This window comes from Phalacrocorax carbo, chromosome 1 (assembly GCF_963921805.1).
Source record: "Phalacrocorax carbo chromosome 1, bPhaCar2.1, whole genome shotgun sequence".
Classification (NCBI taxonomy): domain Eukaryota; kingdom Metazoa; phylum Chordata; class Aves; order Suliformes; family Phalacrocoracidae; genus Phalacrocorax; species Phalacrocorax carbo.
The window spans coordinates 189895972-189910658 of record NC_087513.1 but is presented as its reverse complement, the minus strand read 5'-3'; the positions used below and the strand labels follow the sequence as shown (position 1 = coordinate 189910658).

The window sequence follows — 14687 nt, the reverse complement described above, 5'->3', positions numbered from 1 at the left end:
ATTAAGAATTGTGCATTGAATTTCTTCTTACTGAAGTCTTGTCTGCCTATTTTAATTGCATCTGTTTGGATCCTTAAAACAATCACTGAAAGTGTTTGAGCACTATTTATGACAGTTTATATAGATTACATACCATACCCTTTGAAAACATGCTGATAGGAAGGATGGTCTGGTGGAGAGGGTGTTTTTGTAGGGGACTAAAGAGATTGAGATCTCTCTAGTGCAAAAAGTGTAGAGATATACCATCATAGAGGTAGATCACATGTCAGAAGTAATTTAGTTTGGGGGAGAGGGCGATCATGTGGACTAATTTGCCTTGCCTCTTGAATGGAGGGTAGAACTTAACATAGAAAATACCCTGGGTTTTGCTCCCATTTCAGCCACAGATTTTCTGTGATGTCTACAGCACTTCTCAGGATGAAGAATGACAGAACCAATATCTTAGTGGAGATACACCTCTGTTTAAGAAAATGCACCACTAAAAATATGAAATAGTTCTGACCATTAAGCCCATGTTTTTACATTTCCTTTCAGTTCTTTTTGTAAATATGCCTTAAAAGACGGCTTTGGGGGGGGGGGGGGGGGGGGAGTAAGGGAGCGAGAATGAATGGTATCTGTAAAACTCCAGTGATGTTAATACTGACATTCCTGATCTCTGCTGGAGAACCTTGACCTGTCTCTATTGAAGCGAAACTATTTAATACATGTTAAGTTTTTCTATAAAAACAGTTTCCTACCTTCAGCATTTAAAATTAAATCTGTTTTCCTGACTCTTTCCAGCTGATATTGATGATATGAAGATATGCTATGTTTTACGAGGGGGTGACAATGCCACCAGTGACATTTTTCATTTCATGGTTGAAGATGGTGGTGAGTACTCATAAGATCTGTGCTTTATTGTTCTTCAAAGAGTTTAACTATATTTTGGGAGTTTAAGAACATTGAATTTAATTGAGGGAAGTCCACGTTACCTCCTGGAATATGATTTTTGTTATGACTTTCCTATATTGTGGACTGTTTCTGGTGATAACAAAGAGAGGTGTCGATAAAATGGTAATAGCATCTAATGAAAAAACACTCTGCCAACTCTAGAAAGAAAGTGAAATTCTCTGAGTCTACTCAGATACCTGGGCTTCCAGTAGTTTTACCTTGTATTCCCTGTCCAGCCTCTTTACACATAAATTCCTCATAAGCCTTTTATCTTGAAAATTTTGATTTACAGTTATGGTTGCCTACCTCTTTAAAGGTTCCAGCTATAATGCTATTCGTATGGATGCATTGTCTCTGATGTACATGTTGTATAGAGGTTAAGTTCCGATTCTACCTACTTAACAGAATCCTCAAATGCTTGTCAAAGATCTTTGTTAGGTGACTGATGTGAATTCTCCTGACTAATATTATTTTGTAGGATTGTGGAGGATGCAAAAGGAAAGACTAAAAACAAATTGAGAATACTGGCATATACTCATTCAGGAAAAAAAAAATCAGGTTTTTTTTTCTTGTTTTTAAAGAACAAAGAACAGTGTAAGAGGTAAACAAAACACATCAACAGGCCTTTCTTTTCATCCAAAGTCTGTACTGAATGTGGATATTCCCAAATGTGGATATTCCTCTGTGTGTTAACAGGTGGCTAGATTATGTTACTTTAATGCCTTTTAAAATATGTGATATATAGCTCTATGAGTAATTGGCAATGAATTTTATTAGCTGATTTAATAATATACTTAGAAAAAATGCTTCACATTAGCTTATTTTCAGCTCATGTTCTCAGCCTGTGTTACTTCTTCACAAGAAGCACAGCCAATTAATGGTATTAAGATCAGTGAACAGGGATTTGTCCTATCTGTCACAGACTGAGCAGTTTTGTCACTATCTACCATTGCTGGAGGTGGAATATTAAAGCATGTTGTCCTGTTCATTGTGCTGGACAAGCACAGAAGAGACAGTACCTCTAGAGTACTGAAATGTCTTGAAAATGTCTTTGCAATTCTTTGCTACATCAGAGAACAAGTAGTGAGATAAGAATTTGTAACACTTAACTTATTTTCCTTAACTGTTTTCATTTAACTGATATATAGGTTAGAGAATTTTAAAGCTAGGTAAAGATGACGGAGCATGGGGTGCTATATTTCCTTAGTCATACCATCATTTTCTTATGACAGGTGTCACCACATGGTGACATTGTTTATGATTTTCAAGTTCTTCTGTTAGGTGAACAAATATTCAGTCATGAGATGTTTCAAGGTTTCATGTGATGGGAGTAATTAAAGCCAAAGAAAGTTTGCTCTCAGTGAACTGATTGTCATCAATTCTTAAAACTGAGTTGCTCCTTGAGAACCTGAAGTTTGTGAGACCTCTCTCCATGCTCTTTGAACACTTTCTAGTGGCAAATGTGTAGTTAAAGCAAATTGCACTTAATATATTCTGACTCTATACCAAGAATTTTTCTTTCATTGGAAAGCTTCCCTTCCACATCTGTCTCTACTTGGCAGAGTTGTAACAGCCTGTCAATTTTAACAGCATGCTATTTTTCATAGTACAAAGAATCATTATGATAATGAAGTACTTGTTGATTTTTTAGAGCCTTTGGAAATGCAATAACATTATTATCTTGGAGACTACTTAGCTGCATGGTAAGGTGGTCTTTGCTTTTCTGAGGCTATTTGTTGATACAGTGAAAAATGAGCTGTGTTGCATTTCAGAGTATTCCTGATTTTCTGCGTGACTGAAGATGGTAAAACTGCATTTAAAAGGAATGAAGTTGTGATCAGAAGGTTCATATTTGTCTGTTTGAAATAACTCAAATTTATTAGCAGCATCTTTAGAATCTCTAACAGGGATGCAAAATTTGACCTAGCTGTATTTCCACCCTCTTCAGAAAGACATCAAAGCCAGAGTTTGCAGCTCAGGTATATTTTGGCAGAATTTCAGTGGTACCGACTATTGTTTTAGTGTTTCTGATTTTAAGACGGATCATTCTAGGAGGCTAAACACAAGATCTGAGTGAAGGATACAACACAGAATTCCAGCATCCACAGTAGAATGGCACGCTTCAGACTTCTGTCTCCTGGATCAGGAATTTTGCAGTAGTAACAAGTTTGTGATGTTAGTACACACAGTGCCTAATGCTCTAAATGAAGTAAGTGGGACTTCAGTTAAGCTGACTTGTGCCAAAGTCCATAGTGGTCCCATTGAAATCAAGAGAGGTTTCAAAATTTGTTTCATTTAATGGATATTTTTTCATATTATTCAGCTAATGTTATTTTGAGTAAGTAAAAAAAAAATCAAGGCACATCTTGCAATCCAAGTATTTTATAGCTTCCAGTTCTCTCATGCCTCAGTAAGGGGAACATGCAATATCAGTCTGGGCTGTCTTCAATTAACATGAATTAGAAAGTTGATTTTGCCCCATACCTCTAGCACTGTCTGTAAAATATTCTTCTATGTGTCTTGGAATGGCCTCTGAACTGGAAATAGGAGAAGAGCATGACTTTCTCTGGCTCCATCTTTTGATGGTTGATCTGCCTGACTCATTATACTGTGACTTAAGAGAACAAATGCAGATCATTTGTTGGTCTCTTAAGTAATGATCGTCTGATTGGGGCCCGAGTCTGTTATCTCAGGCAGTTGCATGGAGACCAAGTACAAGGAGTCATCACACTGCTCAAGTGTGAATTTTGTTGTGGATCTGGAATTTTATTTATCCTCTTACATGTGGCTAGCATTTGTGGTAAGCAAGTTAGGGCAACAGCAGACTAGATGGGTGAGGGAAAAAGAGCCACGTCAGCACTCTGCCAGCTCTTGGCCCCTTGCCCACTAGTTTCTCATGTCAGGAGTAAGGTGAGTGACATGCTGCGTGCCAAATTGTGACCTACGGTCTGAAAACATGAAATATGGTACTGGGACAAACTGATTTTCTTACTGGCCAAGGGAGAAACCTTCAGCCTAGACAAATGGAGAATAGGTCAGGGATTACAGCTGTCTCATGATAACTTTCAGAGTATAATTTAAGAGAACAGAAATGGGCTCAATATGAAGAGAAAGGAAAGCCATTTAAGAATAAAAGGGAAAAAAGCCTTTAGGACTGTAATTCACAAGCAAGAGCATAGGCCTTCTGTATTCAGACCAAAATTAGAGGTTTCACCAGAAAGAACTGGTTGAGGTTTTAAGCCTGAAAGAGTCTTATTGTCAGCATCGATTACCTGCATATGTATGGCTGTAGTGCTTTTCTGGCTTTAAATGGCATGTTTCATAAGAGTAATTAAAAAGTGAAATAAATAGAACACAATTCAGCTGTTTATGAGCACTAATATTTTTAAAGGTAGAAAAGGTTTTAATTCGTCATGCTTAAGGATTTAGCCTCAAGATGATCGGCTGTGAAATGGGCGAGCCCTTGCATTTCTGTTATACTTAAAACAAGAAGACACTGTGGGATATTGGATGCTGCTGAATTAGCGGTGTGGTGTTTTGAAGGAAACTTCTGTAGATATCATATTAACAATTTGCTTTCTGGTTTGTTTTGAATTTTGATCTTAAAATGATCATGTGGAGACCTGTTGATACTGAAAAAGTGTAATGAGACCATTTTAGCAAAACCTTGAAGAAAGTACGGAATTTTGTTTTTCACAAAGGTTGCAAAGTAGTCTCAGCTAAATCTCTTTCCTCAGAAGTGGCCTCCAAATTCCATTAACAAGGTGGAGAAAGACCGCTTCTTAATGAGTGCAAGCATGTGACAGAGGTGAATCTGATGTTTATATTATTAAATTCTTAATTAAATGATTAGTAAAGGCACCAATACTACCAGAAGGCAGAGAAAACAGGACTTTTTTTCCTGTGGGAAGTTAAAAAAATGGAAATCCAGACTGATAGTTGAACTCCTGGATGTATTTGTGGTATGTAAATTTTCACACTATTGAAAGACTCACTAGACTGAAGAAAAAGATCCAGCTTGAGCCTTTTAATTAGTGAAAAACAGACCCACAAAGTAACTTAAATCTGATAGACTTAGTGAAAAACTGCAGTGTCTGCAGCAACTTCATATTAGTGAAAGCTCACAGAAACTGGATATGTATGGCACTGCCAAATATATGCGTAGAGTTGGTGCTTCAGCTATGCAAAATGGCACTAACCCATATGGAATGAAAGTTGACACAGAAATTAGCTCCAGTGTGTTGAGCTCTTGTGCCTGTTTCAGAAAACTGCACACTACAATTTCACACTACATCCCTTGTGAGTTGTCTGAGGCATTTTTACTCCTTACATGAGAAACCAGCACTGAGAGTGCATGGTTAAAACTGAAGTCCATTGTTGGCCTTCAATTTATGCCCTCCTTGTCTGCTTTTTAATGTCACTGCAGTAAGTCATAATAATTGAAAAAGAATTTGGATCTAAATGCCCATCTATCCAATCTGTAGAAGGTATTTTCTCATTAAATGTGTAGTTTCAAATAATGTGAAACTGGTTGAACTGGTTTAAGGCAAATTTTTGGCCAGATTCTGCTGACTGTGTATGATAAAACAAACATACCCCAAAGCTGGCACTAAACTCAAACCGCAGCTCAGACCCCATAACTCCAGACGTGGTATCAGTCAAATGCATTCCTTTGCCCAGCAATGGTATTGGGACTGGGGTGGCAGTCGTACAGCAGTGTGCTGAATGCCAGTTGAAGAGCAGAGCTTCTCTTTAAAGGACTATTGTTGCCTTCATTTTTGCTTCACATAAGAAATATTCTTTATTCTATTTAAGTGTTGTGGATAACACTGAAATGTTCAAGTTCAGACCATGTAAAGTCAGTGAAGGAATGTTCATCTCTTCTAAGTAATGATCTGCCTCCAAATATTTTTAAAATATTACCTTGTTCTTGACCTGCTTGTTGCTTGGGTAGTGCTCTCATCACAGCAGTCTGCCTTGCTCGCTCGTCCTCCTACCCTGTCTGTCTTCTGAAGCTTGGGGAACTGTCAACCAGGACTGCAGCACCCATGGAAAAAATGCATGTTATGTGCCTTAGTATATTTTGTTGCAAGAGGCTGGTGCCATACTAACAGTGTTTTGCATTACAGAGTCCGTTCCATTAAATTTTCCCGTTTTGAGGAAAAAAATGAGATAATGCTCATTTGGGCCTGGAGCATTCTTAAAAAAATGATTGTTCAAGGGGGAGGCCCGTTTCCTGTTTAGCCTTAATTTGAGCCATAAAGGCATCATCTGTCCCTCCCTTTACCTAACTCCCTTCTCTGCTCAGTGCTTAAGTGGAGTCCTCCAAACTGCTGCTTTAGGGCTGCTAAGTGGCATCTTGCAGTACCCTCAAGGGTAGAATGGTTTCAAAGGGGAAGTAATGACAGATTCTCATGGCTGTTTTAGGAATGTGAGGATCACTAGGAAAAGAAAAAAACAAATTGTTTGGGTTTGTTTTTTTTTAATATCAGGCTCTTTGGGCAGCTGTTCTGACTTAAAGCCAAAGCAGGGCTCACTGAAACTGGTGATTTACATCATTAGCTAAATCTCATTTAAACTTTTCATTACAGATCCCTAAATGCCTTAACACAGCACTGCATTTTCCTGTACTAACATTTGGTTAAATCCCCATTGAAGCAAGAACCTTTCCAAAACAATTCCCTGAAGTTAGCCTTGAAACCTAATTTCTGGGGAAACTTCAGAGACTATTCCCAAATATGTTTATGCAAGAAATTATGTTAATTAAACAAGCACTGTTCTACTGCTTGGGGAAGACTTCCATTAAGTTTGTGAAATATAATTATTTCATCTGTCATTTTTCATTTCACTAAGTAAAAAATACACTTTCAGGATTTTCACCATTCTAGTAGGCTTTATTAATTTGTGAGAGAATAATATTACAATCCTGAGTATAATTATTAAACTAAAGCAGTTGTCAGTGCTGCTTTCAAAGCCATAACACTGATGTGTTTTCCTGGGTGAGCTATAATAATAGTGTAGGAACAGAAGCAGACTGGTAAAATATCATTGGGAATTATTTGCGGCATCCTCGCTTGACCTCGCATATGGCATTTGGGCACATTAGTCTTGGCCAGAAACATCAACTACATTTATCTTTGGCTTAAAAATGAGGGCATCACGTGTTGGCGGTACGTTTGCCATCACTTGCCAAGTACTGTAGCGGATTCTGGTCTGTTGCCAGGCTTGTTGCTGCTTGCTGTTTTGATATACTCTAGGTTGGTGCCCAAACAATTTTCCACATGTCACACTCTTACTGTAAGTATTACCAAGGGATTTAAATAGTAGTTTGACACTACAGTTCATAAAAAAAAACCCAACCCAAACAAACAAAAAAAACCCCTCAAAATAAACCTTTTTGTAAATAAAAATTACTTCATGGGGGATTGTTATGAATGCGGCTGCAATATCTTCATAATATCTTTTTAATATCTTTTAAAGTATACAGGAGTAGCTATGTGGTTTGTGTAGAGATTATATGGGGTGTATAGAAAGTCTAGTACAGGCCTTACTAATCTCAGTGGAAAGATTTTCATTGTCTTCTGGACCAGTTATATTGGTTTCTTTGTACTGACATTTTAGATTTCTGGAAATGATTGAATTTTCCATTTTAAACTTGAACATCACCTTATCCTCTGAATATATACATAGAATAGAAAAGAAGGCTGCTTTATCCAGGAGAGAAGAAGAAAAAAGGTAGTTGTTTGGTTTGGCAAGAAAATTTTTGTTTGTTTTTAATTATTTGGGTTCAAATGGTGGTTTTAGCCAAAAGCAGAGCTTTCCTCTGTTCCCCATCCTGCATTATTCATAATTTTTAACAAAAGCAAAGCAGTGTAATTGAAGGGGTGGGTTTAGGTACTCTTCTGGATTAGGAAAGGAGAGGCCATTATCTTCTGAGTTGCCTTTTATACAGAAATTAGGGCACTTTGTCCAAATGTGGATGAGTCAGATGCAATTCCTTCCTTTATTTCAGAGGCTTTGGAACCATGTTCCCCATAATGTGCCCTCACTTACATTCTGGCCGGTTTTTTAATAATTTTCTGTTTGTCTCTTATGTATATAAATTCTTAAATACTTTTTTGAACATAGCCTGTACTCCGATGTTCTACTCTCCCACTAAGTACTGTTACCACAGGGCCAGCAAATTCTCCTTTTTTGTGTGTGCTTCTCCCCTCTTTTTTCCCCACTCTATTTCTCCTTTTTTGCTGATAACTGCTATGTGGCTTGAACAGACCAATTATGAGCAGTACATTCCAGAGTAACTTTTAGGCCTGTGGTATAGATCAGGGTTTAAGGTCGGGAGATTTTGGTTCCAGTTCTTTTTGAAGTCAGGGCCGATAATCCTGTCTTCCATGTAGAGCGAGCATCCCAGCTGCTGGGTTGGTTGGAGAGAAAGGAAATGTCTCCACACCATTGCTTGGTGATAGATATTCTAGTGTTAAACAGAGATCACTTGCTGAATAATCACACTTTCAAAGAACAATGTATTCGCAACAAAATAGACCAGCACAGCTCTTGGAGCTGAATCCTGCTTGCTTTACTGAGCTGAATAGTGCCATTGATTTCATTTGACCTGGTCCGTTGAGAGGCAAGGAAGATAATGCTCAAGATAGCACTATGAGTACTTAGCAGGTTTTTTACTTAAAAATAATCCACAAATTAGCTTTTATATTCTTATGATACATAATAAAGGCCCAGCTAGCAGCAAAAGAACCATGACAATGAACAGTAAAATTAGGTCAAAATGCAAGAATTAAAGGGATTAAGGAGACACATTAGGTTTAAGTGGAAGAATTGAGAACTCTCAGGAGCAACACTGATTGCCAGTGGCATGAGAACCTGCAGAAAGACACTAATTCCTAAAGTGAGCTATAATAAGCCTGTGAAATTATATTAGTTGTTAGTTGCAAATATTTTTGATTCAGACAGACTAAAGAGGTCTAGAGAAGAATGAAGTGAGAGAAGGGACACTGGCTGCTATCGAGGAACCCTGCTCACAGCAACTCAGCTTGTTTGATTTCCCAACCTGTTTTCGCTGAGAGATTCTAAGTAGCCCTCAGGATGAGTTTAGCATTTTTTACTCCACTTACCAGTTAACAGTGTAGTGTCCCTAGAGTTCCCATAAAGGTTTATTTGATCAGTAGATGAAATGTTTCTGGGAACTTTCTTGATTTCTTCAAAAATCAGATTACTATTTATATAAGAGGGATAAACACATGTGAAACAAACTGCAGATACATGTCAGTTTTCCATCAAGAAAAGTTAGTGAGTCTTAACCTATGGAAGTACACTAAGAATTGAGTTAAATTAAAAATGGAGAAGAGGTAATGAAGGCATACATCGCCATCAAATTTCTGCAATTTGTGCATCTTAATTTACAACATTCTCGCTATTGTAAGAAACACTCTCCATAGCAGTATAACCATATATCAGCAAACACACGGTGGAATTTATTGCCTGTGCAGGATCTTAAATATAAAGTTTCTTTGTATTACACTATATAATTAACTTGCATTTGCCAAATTGTTGCTGTGGGCTGGTAGGCATTGGTAATGTGTGGAAACTGAAACTTTATGTAACCATTGAGTGATGGGGAATTAGAAGCCTGCTTGGAGAAGAGGGATCCAATAAGCGTATATAACCTTTCTAGTACCAAACAGTTAGGATGAAGAGCAGCCATAGGAAAGAGTTTAGATGTGTGCTGGTCCAGCATCCCTTCAGCAGCACAGGGGATCTAGTTAAAGGCAATGAACTTTCTTCGGAATCTTCCTGTTGAAGTTAGAATTCTCTTACTCTTAAAAAGTTCAGTGTACTTGAAGATATCTCTTCTGACCTAGTCTTGCAAAGTATAATACGTATAAGATCGCACAGGCTGAAAAGCAAGTCTGCTGGAAAACAGAGGTATAAGAATTGGTATATTCATTAATTCTGTTTGCCTTGCTAAAGACCATTCTTGCCTTATCAGCCTCTTTATGTACTTCCTGGGAAAAGGAAGACATTTGTTTTATTTCATAAGCCCAAACTGTGTTTGGGTGATGTTCAAATTTTCCCTGAAGTTGTATCACCTCTTCTTTATAGTTGGCATTGAAGAATTTAAGAAGAGGAAATTAAGAGCCAGGTATAATACAACCAGAGTGAAAATCCTGTTAGAGTAAATTAATGAATTAATTCGACCTGTGTGGATTTTTTATTTGGGTTTGGCCTAGATGAGAATTTCTTAAGTCAGTATATTGTGGCTTGTTTTCCCTGGAGTTTCCTTCAGTTAATCTTTCTTTTATGGATTTATCTAATTAGGTTTTGGTTTTAGTAGTAGAAAGCATTTCATTTAGCAGTAGACCCTTAGGAAGCTCTTTTTAAAAACAGTTGTTTTCTTCCCCCACCCCCCCCCTCCTGAAGAAGGATTTTAGATTGTTTAAGTTGAAGTCATTAGTAAAACATTAATTCATTCAGCTTGATACAGCATTGCCCTGAATGTTTGCCAGGATTCCAATCTCAGTAACTTTTAACTTAAGTACCAGTGTAGCACTTCTCTCACTCTGCTGTATAATGTGCGTTTTCTTCAAGACTGTAGGAATGCTGTTACCACACACCTTGCTGCCTTTTTAAAGCTTTGTAGTTAGGGTGGAACATAATGATTAGAGAGGGAGTTGTTAAGGATACCTTTAAAGAAACATTTGAAGCCTAATTCAAAGCCCAGTGCCTCCAGTGAGGCTCTTTTTGCCTAGAGTTTTGTGGTTTGATCCCACATTAGTGAAATCCGTGAGAATATTTTTTTCACTTACTACTATGATGTTCAGGAGCAGTTTGTAGAAGATAAGATTCTCATAACTAGTAGCATGCTATTATTTGCTGTCCCTAAAACTATTTTATCCTAGAAGTTTTGATTTTAGGGTTAAGTATTTGATTTCTTATTCTGATGTCTCCTCTTTAGGCAGAGCTTGTGAGCTCAAGAGCCTGAGACACTGTAACCAGTTAAAAAAAAACAACACTGGAGTACTCTGCGTGTTATTTTAAGACTTTGCTGGGCTTTGTGCTGAATTTGTTCACTGTCTACACTGCTTAATCTCAGTAATGCCCTTTAAGCTGGCTGATCATTACAGTAGAGGATTTGTAGTACTGTGGCTCAGATACATCCCTCCTGAGGTAACTGCACTGAGAGTCTTTTGGATAGAGAGATCCTAATGAAGAGGAAACTAGTCATTACCTATTATTTTCTTCTGGGAGATGCACAAGTGCATCACATTCAGCTTCTTCCTCAGGGATAGGTAATGCGGTATTGTACATTTAAGATCCAAATGGCAGAACTTCTCTAGTGGGCACTTTGAGTCCTGGATTCATTCTAATCAAGTAGAGGTCCTTAAAGTACTGAATTTATAGCCATAATAAATTTAGGTTCCGTCCATAACCAGTGACAAAATGAGACACCTCAAGTGTGAGTAGACTTAGATGTGGCACAGGAGCAATTGCTCTGAATTCTAATCCAGTTTTGCCCATATTTCCCTTTTCATGTATACTTAGAATTGCATATATCATGTGAGTATTAAAAAGGTCAGCTTTCAGCCCTGGCAAGAGTTTAGGTCATTTGGTGAAGTGGACTTTTTCAAGCTGTTGACTGATTTGGGCATTACAGTAAACCTACGAATGGACATGAGATTGCCAGTGTCTCACTTTTACTTAATAAGTCACTGCATACTATATTCATTACTGATACCTGATACCTGTGCTCAATTTTCTCTGATTCCTGAGGAAGCTTAGATATTTCCTACGCAACTGCTGTAGCCTTTAGGCTATAGGAAATGTGAGGTGAATCCCTCTCGTTAAAGCCGAGTCATTTAGTGCAGAATGAGTAACTGTTCAGTGATAAGCACAGGTCAGGCTTCCTGTCCCCCTGCATCAAAACCAGGCCCTTTTGGGCTGCTGTTCAACACTTGTGAGTTCTCTGCCCATCCAGCATGGTGGAAAAATCTCTTCCTTCATAATCTTCCCTCAAGTGAAAGTCTGGCTCCCTGTTTTCCCTGGCCCCTAGATTTTTCCACTTATGCCTGCATGGGGGATTGCCCAGTTAAGTTTTCAGCTCTCTGCCCTCCATCTCCATCCAATCAAACTATTTTGTTTTTCCTTCCTCTGTCCTTTTTCTGCCTCCTGCTTGCTGCTATGGCCTGGTTGTACCAAGAATCATTGAGAGCTAACTGGGTGGTTATCGGATGACTAGATCTGCTAGGGACAGAGGGATGCCTTTTCCCAGCAGGGACTGGAAGAAGTTGAGTTAGCCTGTGCTCCTGCAGGGTCCTGTTGTTTGTACACCAGTGGCAAGTTGGAATGAGACAAAGCAAAGCATTGTTTTGCCACCAATTAAAAACTTGGGCAAAAAAAAAAGAAAGAGCTATGCTTGACCCTCCTGAATACATTCTGAGGGAAAGAATCCTTCAACCTTCAGAGTAGCTGGAATAGACAGACGTTAGGCATATAGCTCTCATTTTTCCCCCACTTGAAGACAGGCATAAGGTCATTTAGTGGTATGTCATACAGGTATTGTAGCAATAACATAGCAGAGTCCTGTGTGCCATTTTAAGACGCACAGTTACTATATGCTTTGTGCTTATTTTCAAATATACTGCTTGAGGCCAATAGAAGGATCATAACTGAGCTAGGTTCAAATAAGCAGGACAATTTCATCAGCAGTGGTTCTGCCCTAAATTATACTATGCATAATTCTTGGATTGCAGTTTATGAAGAATGGAGGAACAGAGGACACCAGAAGAATCATTTATTTAAGGGAAAATCACTCTTTTTGGAACAAAAATCTCAGTACTAACGCACTTTCTACCTCTCAAGTATGTTATCATATGCGTACCTGTTCCCTATTGAGCGTGTGCACTCACCAACCCACATCTCTACATGAAAGTAGTGAGCCTGCAGTGATTCCTGTGTCATGTCTCCACCACCCTGAATTACGCTGCAACCTGAACTCCTTTTCTGAACGATTAGGTTCATAGCACAAAAAAGGTGATACAATTTATTTTTATCAGCTCACAAAAATATTTCTGCATCATATTCCAGTTAATGACCAACAAAAGTTTAGTAACACTTTAGGAAAGAGAATGGGAAAGGGAAATATTTTTTAATGGGATCATACTGTTTTTTCTTCTTTATTGAGTCTTTCCACCTCATCCCATGAAACAGCCTAAATTCAACTAATCTTCCTTTTCTGTCATCCAAGAGAGTTGTTTCTGAGAAAGCACTCTTTGCTGCTCTTAGAGTGCTTGCAAATTGAAAGAGGCCTCAAAAGAATCTACAGTTGAGAAATACACATCCAATAATTGAAATCTTCATCTGAAAGTTGTAGTAATTTCGACATACTGAGTAATAAGCAAATGTAGTTATAGTCCATGTAGTTACTGCTGTTATTTATAGTAGTTTGATGGTCATCACTTATACGAATTCTGCTTGAAATCATATGATAAAATTATTTCCTCCTCTTGATTACTACTGTTACTGCCTATTAAAGCAAACAATTACAAATATGTAACTTCTGATTTTTCACGGTGGTTTACGCTTCCCTTAATTACACACATAAACCAGACCTTATTCATTATTTTGAAGTCCTGGATTCATCCATGCATCTGAGGAGTGTAACTTATTAGCCAGCCCTGGAACAATTTCTAATTGCTGAATTGTTGAGATCTCAAGTGGCTGCATCACATTCTGGAGCTGTCTGCTTATAAAGAAACCTCACTCAACTCAAGTACCGCAGAGGTTGCTCTGACATGCAAGAAGTCTGGTCTTTATTGATCTGATATAATTTTATTGCAGTCTTCCCTTGGTTTCCACAAATGAAAAAAAATAAATCTAGATCTTCTGTGAACTTGACTTACATTTTCAGTAAGAGTGTGTGCAAATGTATGTTAGCTCTTTAGGACAGAGCTGTATTTCCTAGCTGGGATGTACTTTTGCAAATGCAGATGTAACCAGATTTGGCCACACATGCCTTTGCTTGATTATCCTCTCATCAATAAGCAATGGATTATTTTGATTAAAAAAATAGCTTCTATGATATTTTTTTCTTGCAGTACTTCTACTTTGTTCTTTGCATGAAATAGATGCACATTAGTGCAAAAATATATTTTAAGACATTTATAGACTCCTTGGTTAAATCCCATGTTTTCACACCTTTTTCACTACTGAAAAATAATAATTTTAGTCTAGTTTTTTTATTCATAGCATTCATTTTGACTTGTGAGGTTTTTACAGGATGCTGTCCATGTAGTTTAGTTCTTCAGATTCATTCAGTGAACTAAGTTGCAAATGTCTTCCAGATTAAGTTCACTTCTGCTTTTTTTTACCCTCATGTTTGATGACTCCAGAGTAAGTATAGCTATGGTGGGATTGAATATTCAGTTATTAAGATAATCACAAATAGATGATATAGGCTTTCTTTCACAGCATTTGACATAGCAACGCATGACAAAATTATCTTAAACACTGAGTTTCATAAAATGACAGTTTGAACAGCTTGAAATGTTTTGTTTGATGGATCGTGGATTTTGTCAACTTTCACAAAAGCTGGGAAATGTAGCTTCCTGAGAGGCTGTGTTTCATAAAAGCTAACAATAATGGTCATTTTGCTAAACAAGGAGTTTAAGCTGCTCTGGTCTGTCGGCAGTTTTGAATGCTTGATTTTTATATTTCAACTATGGTAGGAAGTGGCATAACAGTGC

At 37.8% G+C, this 14687-nt stretch overlaps 1 protein-coding gene across 1 annotated transcript in view; it reads left to right on the top strand.

Annotated features, from left to right (window-relative positions):
• FREM2 (FRAS1 related extracellular matrix 2) overlaps window positions 1-14687 on the top strand; it is a 141835-nt gene that overhangs the window by 10248 nt on the left and 116900 nt on the right. Inside the window, exon 2 of the mRNA XM_064440962.1 lies at window positions 781-870. Coding sequence (XP_064297032.1) covers window positions 781-870 — 90 coding nt within the window. The remainder of the gene's footprint in view (window positions 1-780; window positions 871-14687) is intronic.